This window comes from Marmota flaviventris, chromosome 8, assembly GCF_047511675.1.
Source record: "Marmota flaviventris isolate mMarFla1 chromosome 8, mMarFla1.hap1, whole genome shotgun sequence".
Taxonomy (NCBI): Eukaryota; Metazoa; Chordata; class Mammalia; order Rodentia; family Sciuridae; genus Marmota; species Marmota flaviventris.
Window position 1 is genome coordinate 13,215,075 of NC_092505.1, and position 14,183 is coordinate 13,229,257.

Sequence of the window (14,183 nt, forward strand, 5' to 3'; positions counted from 1 at the left end):
TTTTATGCTTATGGATTCAAAGAATTAATATTGATAACTTTTTTTAAACACCCAAAATTACCTACAGATTTAACACAATCTCTAACAAAATTCCAATTGCATATTCACAACAACAGAAAAATCCTAAAATTCTCAAATAGGCAAATCAATCTGGAGTAAGAAAAGCAAAGCTAGAAGGACACTATTTCAAAACATGTTATAATGTACGTATATCAATAGATGGTACTTGTGTGAAAATAGACAAGTAGATCAAGTGAATGAAATGGAGTGCCCATTAATAGATTTACACATTCACAGTTAACTGATCTTTGACAATGTTGCCATGAGAATATAATGGGAAATGGGTAGTCTTTCTAATAAATATTTTGGGGAAACTGCCTTAACCAAATGTGGAAGAATTCAATTGAATCAATATATTACTCCATGTGTAAAAATGAACTCAAAATGGATTAAAGATATAAACATAAAACCAGAAGTTGTAAAATTACTGGAAGAAAACAGGGCACAATTTCTTGAAATTGGGCTTAGCAATGATTTTTTTTTGGAAATGACAACCAAAGCCCAAATATATGAAACAATAAAAGACAAGTGGATTGCATCAAGCTTAAAAGCTTTGCAAGTCAAAGGAAACAATCAACAAAACAAAGAAGCCACCTATAGAACCTAAGAAAATATTTGCAAACCATAAATGTAATAAGGTGTTAATATTCAAAATATTTAGCAATACATATGACTCAATTGCAAACAACAACAAATAAAATTCCAACAGCCCAATTTAAAAGTGAACAAAAAATCTGAATTAAAAATTGTTCCAAAGAAAACAAACAAATGTCCAACAACACTACAGTTATCATGGAAATGCAGATAAAGACCACAATGTGATATTACTTCACAGCCTCTAGTATAGCTATTACCAAAAAAATAAGGTAAACCTGGTGAGGATGAAGAGCAATGTGAAACAGTGGACAATTTTGGCAAAAAGGTAAATTGCACAGTCTTTACGGAAAACATTCCAGAAATTTCTTTAAAAATTAGAAAGAGAACTATCATATGGTTCACATATCTCATTCTGGGGTGTATAACCGAAGAAAATGAAATAAGTAACTTGAGGCAATATCTGTACGAACATGCTATTCAGCCTTTAAAAAGGAAAGAAATCCTTGCCATTTTGACAAATGGATGTGGTTGAACCTGAAGGACATTGCATTCAGTGAAACAAGCTGGTCACATGGATAGTCCACAAAATCATTTATAGGTGAAATCTAAAAATGTCACTCTTATGGAAGCAAAGACTAGAATGGGTTCTCCAAAAGCTAGTGAGTCGGAGTAGGGAGATGTCAGCCAAACCTTGCAAAGTTTCACTGATGCAGGACTAGTAAGTTCTGGTGATCTAACATACATCATGGTAATGGTAGTTAATACTACTTTGGATATTTCAAATTTGCAAAGAGAATAGATAGTAAGTGTTCTCACTAAAAAAGAAATAAATGGTAACTATGTGAGCTGATGAAAATGTTAGTTTGATTGTGATAATTATTTCACCATGTATATGTATCAAAACATCATACTATACACCTTAAACATGTGCCATTTTTATTTCACAGTTTTGTCTTAAAAAACTGAGGAAAATTAATAAAAGTCATAATTAAATTATAAACATATATGCAAAAGAAATAAATTTTGAATGTCCTTTTGAAGATGAAAGGAGCACAATTAAAGTACTTAGCTTTGAATAGTAAGAAGGATACCTCCAACTTTACTGTCTTTGATACAAGTATGAAATGGTGTGTTAATTAACATAAAACAGTATTTCTAGCATCATCTGGAGAAAGGTTTTGAGCGTTAAGGAAACAGGAATGACAGGAGCAAATGTTTTTCAAGTCATGTATAGACTATAGTTTCCACACTCAATAATGCTATAACACAGTAAAAATTTATTTAACAGTGAATTACTGCTTGATAGCCTAATCATCCACCCAGAGGCCTACATTGCTGATAGGGAATCACTGAAATACTTGGATGCATAGATGATGATTCAGTGATTTTGCACATGACATCCAACCTCAAGGGGGTGCTACACTTACGTCACTTTATTAAGTTGTAGAGTACAAGGAAATTGACACCATACACTTGGCTGTCTTTTCTAATCCAAGCTAAGGTGGCTATTAATCAGACATATTAGAGTAACTTGGAGAAAAACTTGATAAAGGATTTAAAGTGCCTTGCCCTTCCTCTTATCCTCTTCTTCTCTCATATACCTTAGAAGTTGACTTTTCCAGGTGAACACAGAAAAATTGAAAAGTTTATCAAAGAGATTATTGATATAGTAAAAGTCAATTTTTATTTGATAAATGTTAGAAAATATTTACTAATCAAAGACTAAGCTTCCTCAGATATATTGATAATAATGATCACATATACTCAAACAGGGCTTGGGGTGAGCATTCAATCCACTAAGAGACCTGAAGCCTGAAGACTACTGACTGGTTTATAGTGAGGATAATGAGCATTGAGTAGATAGCATGTAAAAGGAGTACTGTAATACAATTGGAAAATAAGATACATACTGCTTCTAAGGCAAAAGTGTGTGTGAGAGACAGAAAGAGAGAGAGAGAGAGAGAGAGAGAGAGAGAGAGAGAGAGAGAGAGAGAGAGAGAGAACATGCACACTCAAGTTTGTGGGGAAGAATTAAGTGGTGATAATTATACATAGTTAAAGGCTTGAGACATTTAGCTTGGCAGGAATGGGCTAGGAAGTATTTAAAAATAAAGAGCTGATTTACTTGAGATCTGAACAATAGATAAAAAGTTTAAAATTGTTTCTGAGGAGAGGAAGAGTAGGATAAGCAAGGAGATGATACACCAAATAGATGGCGATGGTACAATGTGAGACTTGAAGAGGAGAACAAGGCAGTGGAGGGTAATCAAGTATCTGGTCAATTCCCTGTTGACTAAAGGAATTCCTCAGTGTCTTGAGTAAGAGAGTCAAAGGATGAAATTAATTTTAGACCTATATTTTAAATATAGTGCTCAGGCAAAACAAAAGACTATAAGGAGAGAAGTCAAAGATGGCAGTAAGAAATTAACCAATGGGGACCAAACCCAATTTGAATAATAGCAGCCATAACAAAGAGAAATGGGTGAAAAGACTCTAACTTTAGAAGGCTGAAGAAGAAAAGCATTATAATAAAATTTCTCACTTTCCAATCTAGGCCACAGAATATTCTCCACGCTCCTTGAAATCAGCTACTGGAACAAATGCCTTTAAAACATCACCCTGCTTCCTTGATGACCCAGAGAGATTTGGCGAGTGAGTGGAGGTTTAGTAACTATAACTTGCCACTAAGAACCCTCCATAAAAAGCATCGTGTTGTCATTTTTTTTTTTGTTTTTTTTTAATCTTTTTCCATAGCCTAAAATGTCTCCCTCTTGCCCCAAATCCATGCCATTACCTTCCATCTTTCAAAATTAATACCAAACACCAACTTCTACCTTAAGTCATTGAGCTACATTTGCCCTTCTCTGTACATCACATACAGAACTTGCCAACATTTATGTGTACCTGTCATAACACCCCTAAGAAGACAGAAAGCATCTGGGAGAAGAAACCAGTTTTGCCTTAGTATCATTGCCAGGTTCTATCATGATATTTCACATGTACAAGATGCTCAGTGAGTGTTTTCTGAATGAATGAATGGAAGGCTGTTGTTCATTAACATACCTTTATTTTGTAATGCTCTGAGAATTCATTCAGAACATTCTATTTTCTAAAAATTTTAGGTATTTTGTTTGTGTGTGTGTGTGTGTGTGTGTGTGTGTGAGTGTGTGTAGCATATGTATATAAAATTACAGTAATAAGGACTAGGGATAAGAACAATCATAAAATTATCCAGGTTCATGAAGGCACTAAATGAAGGTGAGTCCATCTCTACATAATGCCCAAATTGGGTAGTGGGACAAAAATGTTTGGGGAGATGAAGAGTCTTTGCTGTAATGCTTATCTTCATATTTATTAATGTAACTTTCTAAATCTCAAGTTTTATTACCAGTACTTGAAATAGTAAAACTTGCCACGTAGAATTACAAGGGTGAAGTGACACTACTCATATGGATACCAAAAGGTGTATCACAGAGAAAAGAAATGTGTTTCCCCTTTCTCCACCCTCCTTCTCTTCAGGAAGAAAACACTCATGTATACGTAAAACTTATAAAGTTCTTATGCATACATCCACTGACACTGATGTGCTAATGATGCAGGTGTTTGACTCCTGCTTATATGAGAGAAGAGCAGACATAAAGAGCATCAACAAATAAAGTTGATAAGCATTCAGCTAAATATGGCTGTACCTATTACTGACGCCATTCAGCTGATGAATCCAGGATTTCTCAAGAAGACTCTAGCAACCATGTGCAAGAATCAGGTGATGGTGCCCTAGGGTGTTGGGGTGACTAGGGCTCCTTCACAGCATATTCAAATCATTGAAGAGTAAAGGCCTCCAACCTAAAATTCAGAAATAATATCAATAGGACAGTGCAGGATCTCAGAGACTGTATTGTATTATTTTCATATTTCTAACCCTGATAGTAAAATAGACCTGTATTGCCTCGGAGAGAAACCAAACTTCTTTTTCTAATTTTCTATTCTCCTGGACTGAGGGAAACTTGATAAGTGTGACCATTTCCATTGAATAGAGAAAAAGTTTTGCAATTTAAATTAAAGTTTTAGCCAAAGGAAATTAGAATTTAGATTTGAAGATAAATTAAATTCCCATTAAGATAGCCACTGAAGTTGCTAGAGATGTTAGTATGTAAAAGAGTGTCTACACTTGAAACAAACCACATTTATGAATTTTTTAAATGATTAAACAGTTTTTTACAGAAATATATAGTCCACATAGCCTCCAAAGTCCTCAAACTTAGAAAAACCATACATTTATTCTGATGCCATTGTCTATGTAATGACATTTAGAAATTCCTTTGAGAAATTGGTATCAGAACCAATGCAGGAAATGAAGCATTTCCCTGTCTCAATCCATGTACATTAGTTTTAAAACCAAGAATGATGGTTTTAGGTCATAATATGGATAACCATATAATACCTAATCCTACAATAATCATGAAAACTGTTATTTTGTTCAATTTCTTTAAGGGGGTTTCATTTATTCACTTGTGTCACACTGAAGTCCAAAATTTTAACTGAACTCAACTTTGCTACCTATATATAAAAATCCCTTAGGTAAAAACCTAGCTTTTGATTTTACTCATTTATTCATTGAAATGAATGAGCACAGATTTTCTGAATAAAGATATTTTGATAAGAAATCAATTTTATTAGGATTTTGAAAGGAAACAAAACACATTGAACATTTTTTTTTTTTACATTTTATTAGTTTAAATTCTGCCACATAGGTTATAAGGGTTTCACGTTTGCAAGTCTTGATTTCAAGTTATTCTGACAATTTCTACAAAGAACAGAATTTCTCTTCGAAGACAAAATTTGCCAATATTCAAAGAAGTTTGCTACAACTTTTAAAGACAATTTCAAGGGAGGAATTCTAAAAATGTTTGTATACTGTTGGGTTGATTATAACTGGAATAAGGTCATAGCCTTCCAAAGTGTCTGCTCTGGTTGGACAATTTAAGGAGAGATCCTATTAAAGTTCAGTCACACTGGTTTATAGATATACTTAATCAATGGAAGGCTTTGCAGGGAACATTCAGTTTTATGGGAAGTGGGAGCCCCACTTCCTGTACTGTAATAAAAAGCTCTGATGCAGTCTCATAGGACCAGGAGGAAGAGTCTGTACACAGAACCTCCACTCTCCAGGGATATATAAAGGGACAAGCCAAGGCAGGGTCAGAATGCAACTGCAGACACTTGCTGGCTTCCTCCAACCACAGCCTGCTCTCCAACCCTCACCATGTCTTGCCACAACTCCTGCTCCGGAAACTACAGCTCAGGGTGTCTCAGAAATTCCTGCCATGTTCCTCTCAACGCCCCTGTTGCCCTCTGCTCTACAAATGTGAGCTGTGGAGATGTGCTCTGTGTACCTGGGGTCTGTCAAAACCAGGCCTGGTTCCCAGGCAACTGCCAGGAGACCTCTGGGGAGACGAACAGCTGCCAGCCTGCCAACTGCGAGACCTCCAGCTGCTCTTCCACGGCTTACTACGTGCCCAGGCCCTGCCAAGGATCTGGTTTTCTGCCAACCTCTTCCTTCCTCTCCAGCTCCTGCCTCCCAGTATCCTATAGGCCTCTGAGCTATGTATCCAGCCACTGTCGTCCAACGACTCCCCTGATCACTAGTTTCCAGCCCACGGGCTGTGTGTCCAGTGGCTATCGCCCCCTGACCTGTTTGCCCAACAGCGGCCGACCCCTGAACCTCCTCCCTTACGGGTACCGACCCACGGGGTGTTTGACCTACAATCCTCAAGCAGTGAACATTGTGTCCAGCAGCTTCAGACCTCTGCAGCCTCACTCCAGCAGTTGCCAGACTCTGCCCCACGTGTTCAGCACTTGCCGTCCATCTTGCTCGGCCCAAGGAGGCCTGTAGCATCCTCCTTCCAATGAAGATTCATGCGAAGATCCAGGACGAAAATTCAAATTCCATGGACTTTTGCTGCTTTTTTCTTGTTTTCACTGTGCCTAATCGAATGTGAGCTTCTTTCAACTTTTAATCTTGTTTTCCATCTTACCTTTACAAAGAAATTCAGCTTGCAATGCTATCCAATGTTGCTCAGGTGTGGGAAGAATATATTCGATTCAAACTATAATAAATGAGATTCAGTGAAATTAAGAATCTGGTTCATGGATTTGTTTTCATTGTTTCATTCCAACAAACTCAAGCGGGTAGGACAGGTGATTCTCAACTGAACTTTTTTTTAACCTGATGGTAGGGGGAAGGTTTTATTTATACCTCCAGTAGTTCAGAAGTCTGGAGACTTCTAATCCCTATACTTGAGAGATCTCAAAAGTCCTTGATGAAAGTTATGTTGAAAAGAAAAGATTAGCAATGATCTCTCTTATCTCTCTCTTCCACTGAACACAGTTCTACCAGAACCCTGTGTCTAGCTGCAAACCTGGACATAAGCTTCTCCTTAAGCCCCGGATAGTTCCTATGATCTATTCCAATAAGATAAAAATCCCAGCCCCTTAGTGTGATATCTGTTTTCCTTCATTGTCTTTCTCCCCCCTACCTTGCTGGCTTCATACCCTTCAGCTCAATATTGGAAACACTAAGCTCCTGCAATCCTCTCTTACCTGTAGGTTCCCAAACAAATGCTTTTTTATAATCACATACCCCTATACCCTTTCATATATATCAACATCAAGACCAGATTGTGCTTCAAGTCTATCTGCTTGAAAATTCATAACTTACTTTTTTATAACATAGCCTCAGTTTATTTATTAACCTGATGATTTATTAAAAAAAAAAAAAACACTCTCTATCACTTGCTTCTCATATGCCAAGTCACCTTGTGCCAGGCACAAGAGATACAGAGGTAAAAAAGACTGGCATGAGGTTACCAGAAGTAATATACAATGGTACATATTTCAACTAAAGAAACATTTTCCCCTCATTTGAATTAAAGTGTGGGAATATTTATTTCACAAATTAAAACTATGCTATAATGACATCAATATCCATCTTTTTAAGGAGGTGGAATATCAACAAAATGCGCCTGACATACAAGAAACACAATGGTCTCTAGAAACTGACTAGCAACCATTCCTTTTAGCAAGATATTCTCTGTCCTAACCTTGACCCATAAAATTCCTGACCTTGAAGCAGTACTTAAAATCTATTCTAGTCTTTCCCCATTCTGTCTTTTGTCAAACATACTTGGCTTTCCTGGTTACTGAGAGGTGATGTCATGCACACCTTCTCTTTTTTGACACTTTTTCCCAGACCCTCTCTCTCCCTGCCCTAATCCTAATGAGTAAATCACACCTTGAACCAGCCTGCCTTTTATCTCAGACTCACATCCATGGTTGATTTGGTTAAATTAACATCACTTTAAGATGTAAATTGAGCTACAACATGCACACTATTATACACAAAACATCACTCCACAAATATAGCCATTATTCTCACTTGTGACCCACATATGAATTTTGCCTATTCTTGAAATTTTAAATAAAACTATAAAGTATCTCCCCAAGGTGTCTGTATCTGGCTTCTTGCACTAAATGTTTGTTAGATTCCCTCATCTTGTTATGTGTGTCAGTACTCAATTTCCTTGAGCTAAATTTGCTGAAGCCATAACTCAGTACAAAGTATGATAATCATGTTGAGAAATTGCTGGAGGCTGAGTGTGGATTAGCAAGCATATGAAACCTCCTGGGGGCCATAGTCTTGGGTTTCACTTCCAGGGACTCTGCCAGTTTCTCATGACAAATCCCTGTGAGGGAAAGGGGAGAAGTAATCCCAGAGAGCAAACCTAGGACCTCCTCCTTAACAAATCCCCACTATCTAAGAGAAACAGCTTCACGAAAACCTTATCCACCCAGGGGTGGATGTCTCCCCCTTTTGGGGCCCCACTAGCTCTCCTGGCTCATTTAAGTAGGGATGGGTAGGATTAAGAAACTCTTGGAAGGTCACAGCTTAGGGACACATTCCAATTAAAAATCTGATATTTAATTATAAGATTATAGAATGCTTCCCCTCTCCTCTACCTTACCACCACACCAACATTGTCTGGAACATAATAACAGTGGAGTACAGATGAAAGAGCTACTTGATGAGATTCTCCCTGAAGAGAAGTGGCTAGGAAACCTGAGAGCCAAGTACGGAGGAAAAAAATAAGGATGCTAAAAAAATAGGAAGACTCTGACGCCTGCAGCTACAGCAGATATTAAATATAACCTAACTCACAGCCATATTAACTTCAAATCTCATGCCAAAGTCATATTTATCTCAGTTTCTATTGCAGAATATAGCATGAGTTCTAACCAAAAAAAAAAAAAAAAAAATGGAAGGCATGCCAAAGACCCGTAAAAACGCAGCCTCCAGAGAAAAGGAAACATCAAAATCAGACTCCGACATAGATGTTTAAATGATCAGACAGGGAATTTAAAATAACTCTGATGAATATGTGCACAGTTCTAAAAGAAAAAAATAGACTACATATGAAAACAGATGGGCAATGTAAGCAGAGAAAGAGAAATTCAAAGAATTTACTACCAAGCCAAAACTGCAAAAGCAATGGGGTCATTACAGATGTGTCCTTGAGGACTGTATTTTGTCCCTTTCCTCCCCCTACCCACTCTACCCTCTTCCTGGTGATCTTGAGCTAGAGGCTTCCCCTCACTAGACCCTTTCACCATGCCTTGGGACTAAAGCAGTGGAGCAGTCAACAATGGACTTAAACCTCTAAAACCTTGAGCCAAAATAAATCTTCTCTCCTTTAAATTGTATATGTTGGGTATTTTGGTCATACTGGTGAAAAGTTAATTAGAATACTACAAGAGCATCTCTCTAAATCTGTGAACTGTCTCAGATTGCTAAGTCAATATTTCATTGTATCACTTGATAAGGGTACTTGTATCCTTGGAAGTTATTTCAGCATGCATAATCGCTCAGTAAACAAGGAACACCTATCATGTGCTCAGCTCTCTTCTGGGTGCTTGGGGTATATAGTAAACAACTCAATCTGAGGGACTGAAGAAAAATAAGTGGTAAATGCAGAAAAGTATGATAATATTGGAGTGTATAAAATAGTATATAGTGAGTAAAAATGGTATTACAAACAAGGGAATTGGTTGCTTTTAGCAAGATCAGGGGTATTTTTGTTTCTCAAAAAAATGACACTTGAGTTATACCTACAAGAATTACAAGAGAGCTCCCTGAGATTGGCGGGGGTAAAGAGTGTTTTAAGCATAGAGAACAAGGTCAAAAGCAGTTACTGAAGGGTAGTGAGTGAAGAGAGGACGGTAATAGAGAATTTGCCAATGTTTTCAAGATATTCGACCCTCTCACCAATGACATGGTCAACTCCATCAGGTATGTCTAAAATGTGCTTAGCAAGACTGGTTGTTTTCCAAAAGCACAGCAAACTCAGCCAGATGGGCCTCTAATTAGAGATGACTCTTTCTTCCAGACTTGCTATAAATCACAGCATCTTGCTGAGACAGTAAATCTCAAAGTGGCCCATATGACACAAGACAGACTGTTTCATGAGATAATCTTTGAAAAGAGATTGCGGATATAATTTTTAGAATCTGTTAAACGGTTATCAATGCAGCATTTGCATTACTCTAGGTTCTGACAAAAATTTTAATAAGGAAATGTCCTGAGATGTCTCTTAGAAAGGGAGGCAGGGGAGCTGGGTAAGGACTCTTTCAGTGTGCCTGCAGTTAGGCAAGGTGTGTTAGCCTCATCTCTTCCTGCTGCTCGCTCACTCACTCTATCTGCTGAATAAAAACCTGGACCAGCAGAGTTTGAGCCTTTGGATTGATTCTTCTAAATGATGTGGTATAAGAAAATTCTATATGTATGATTGTTAAACCAAGAGAAAGGGTAAGATAGTCAGTTTGCAATCATAGGGATGATACATGGATGTGCCCTTCACAGCCAGTTGAGGCAGTGCAGAACTTTGTCTTTACAATGTCCACACTCCTCCAAATTTAACTAGGTTTGTTAACTTTCAACACAAAGCTATTCAATCAATACCTAGCAAACATATTGCTCACTTTTTGAAGGTTAGCAAATCTCCAAACTACATATTGGGACATCAGGGAATCCCTGACTGTAAACTTCACAAGTAATACAACACAAAATATAAAGTACTCTTAATTCTGTGGCTGTTAGCACATCTACCATGGCAATTGTTAAATATTTGTTTTGTTTTCCCTTGTTCAATGTCCAAGTATTTTTCATCTCTCAAATTATATGAACCTTTATGACTATTTTTCTGATTTCATTACTTCTTCTGTGTAGGAAATTTATCTGCATATTTTAGTGCATTTTCTTAATCCAATAAGCGTATGCCATCAATGCATTTTAATTGTTACTGACATACTCACCATGATTATTTTACTAATTTTTATGGGAAATGCAAATGTTCATCACATGGGTTTCATCTCCTACTAATATAATTTGTGCTAAAATATGTCTAGTAATGAAACTAAGGTTCTACTTTAAAATGCAACATATGACTATCTCTACTCTGAGACTTCTAGCAATTGTCTTGATAAGTGGCATTGATTAAGAAAACTCCTCTAAATTAATAATAACCTCCATGTCCTAGGCATTCTCCATATTATGGAAGACAGTGACCTTTCCTTAGTGGGTGAGTGCCCTTCATGTAACACCTGGGCCTCCAAGATATTATGAGCAGGCAGTTTACAGCACATAAGGCACTGATAAAATGAGTTAGATGTGGCAAATGCTGCTAGCAGGAGACTACAGGATGAACTAATGAAATCTTCAAAGTTCATATCCCAACAAGGGCAGACTGAGGAAACAGTCCTTCTATATTGACAGTATAGTGTCAAACACATCATTCTGATAAAGATCCCACATAAGAAGCTAGAGAAACAGTGTAGCAAATGGACATTTGTTTTATATCGACCCTTCAATTAAATGTTGGAATCTTTCCAGTACCAGAAAATTAATCGGAACCTGTTTTCTATAATAATCCCATCTAATCAAAGCATCAGTGAACACAGAAGTTCCTCAAAGAATGTATTTAACCCTACTTGGTAAGTTTCTTAAAGTTTCATGCTAAATTAATCTAAATAAATGAAATTAATAATAAATACCACATAATTATTTAATGCATCACTGAAGAACACAATGAAATTCCAAGCTTTTCAAATTATACCTGTGAAACAATACAATATTGCCTACATTATGTTTTGCTTTCTTATTTATAAGTTTTTTGACCAACTCTATCACAGTGTACATATATATGTAAAAAATGTAGCATGTCCAATTTTAAACAGAAACATTCACTTTCAAATGATTCTACAAAATATGTTCACATGAAGCTTTAAAGAAATAAAATATTCAATTATGGAGGCTCATACTACCTTACACACAGTACCCATCAGGGACTGCTGGGTTGTAATCAGCCAGCCATGAACACTAACTTGCAGTTCTCTAACTCGCCATGCATCCTGGATGACAGGTAATTTACTTGTGTAATTCCTCTTCCATTAACTTATTTTCTCATCTAAAGTCAAAAGACATTAGCAAACTCTGAAAAAATAAATTTTAAAATAATAAATTTGTTCTTGGACTATTTTAATTTCTTGGCAGTTATTTAAACATTAAAGGAAGGATCTAGGGTTTGCAATATAGGTCATCCTCCATGGAGTGGAATTGGTTAGGTAGTTTGTAACCTCAATCCATAGCTTTATTGAAAATGTTGAAATTATTTTATTTCCATGACCTAAAGAAGTGAAGCTGTTTAATAAAGAGTTTTTTTATAGAACCTTCAAAGGAGCAAAATAGCCTTGTCTAGGTACTTAAGATTAATGGTTTCAGAGACAAATTGAGAGGACACACAAACACATACAAATACACATAATGGTATTTTGCTGCCTCTACACTTCTTTATTCATCTTAATTCCATACATGCAACTTCTGGATTGCAATATAAATAGACCAACATCAGATCTCATAACACAATGGAAGAGAGCAAGCATGAAAAACAGATCTCTTGCAGCCCACACCAACCATAGTCCTGCTCCTGTTTCTAGTAATGGCAGTTGCATGGATGAACCTCCATTTTTCATCCTGATAGAAGATCATTTCCCATTTTGTTTATGAAATTCTTATTGGTTGATAAATATCTAGTATTATAAATTCAGCATGAACTGCATCTCTGGAGGTGATGATTGCCTACAAAATCTACCTGTAATACAAATTTACAATTTGATTATAGAACTTTCTCAACTGCAGGGTGAAAAGATCACTATATTTTTTTTTAAATTTATTTTTAAATTTGTTCTTATTTGTTTATATGACAGCAGAATGCATTTTAATTCATATTACACATATATAGCAAAGTTTTTCATATCTCTGGTTGTACACACCATAGAGTCACACCATTCGAAAGATGACTGTATTTTTAAGCACACTAGACATTTTGTTTCCTATAGAAAAACTGACACTTCATTACTCTATGTATTATTAGGATGAAATAGTACATAAAAACTCACTTGTATTTCCATTCCAGTATGTGGGACAGGGTGAAGAAGAAGAAAAAGAAAGACAGGAAGAAAGACCAAAAACATATTTGTTCAGGTATAGCGTCTGAAAGTTTGTTGGCAAAACACAACTCAATTGTTTAAAATTGTATCTACAATTGTACACATTGTTTTAGCAATGTTATTTAACAAGTGTTTTTGACTTGCTGTTACATACTGAACATTTGCATAGACAACCATTGTACTGAATCTTCTGCATCTAAAAACATGCAGTTTACAAATCCAACCATGTTAATGTTTTGGAATATGAAGGTAAAACACTACTAAAACTTTAATCCAATTTGCTACTCTATAACCTCATCATCAAAATGTCAAAGCAATTTGGTGTGAGTGGGAATGAATAGCACTTTCTGGAAAAGAAAATATTTTCAGAAAGACCATTCACCAGGAATTTCTAATGGAAAAGAGTTTCTCCCTCAATATCATCTAGAATACGATGGGTCTATTTATATTTGATGTAGACATATATAATCAGAGACTTTGAGAATTGGTGGCTGCCAATTAACTTATCCTGTGTATCCCTAACCAAATTTTGTAGCTATATTCTCAAAGTAAATCAGCTTCAAAGTTCAATCACAACTCTCTGATTATAAGTCCAGAAATTTTTATATAATAAAAACTTGGCAAAGCAACATTTGGTTTGGCAACAATCACTTGAAACTATTTTTTCCAGAAAAAGTCAACTTCTTCCATGAAATCAATGTTTAACAAGTGATGTTAAAAATATAATCAGGATACAAACATCAGAAAGTTAACAATAAGCAGATGCCGCTACCGCAGCTGCTGATGCTGTGCCCAAAGGTCTCTTCTCTGGGCATGGCCTTGGTTACCTTGGACCCTACTTCTGATGCTACTTCCATGACCTCTGCCACTGAACTTGGAATCTCCTGTCAACCAACTGCTACCTGCACCGCTACCACCATTGCTAATGCCTCTTATTCTGCTGCTGCCAGCCTGAGGTTGCTTGGAGT

General features: G+C 36.4%; 1 protein-coding gene across 1 annotated transcript; it reads left to right on the forward strand.

Annotated features, from left to right (window-relative positions):
* The first annotated feature begins 5,920 nt into the window (after positions 1-5,920).
* Positions 5,921-6,550, forward strand: Krtap26-1 (keratin associated protein 26-1). Its single transcript, XM_027929345.3, has one exon. The coding sequence runs from the start codon at positions 5,921-5,923 to the stop codon at positions 6,548-6,550; it is 630 nt and encodes a 209-aa protein (XP_027785146.3).
* Positions 6,551-14,183: the final 7,633 nt, after the last annotated feature.

Bases quoted from the DNA above. Each gene is read 5' to 3' on its own strand.
- Krtap26-1 (XM_027929345.3), top strand. From the start codon at position 5,921: ATGTCTTGCCACAACTCCTGCTCCGGAAACTACAGCTCAGGGTGTCTC.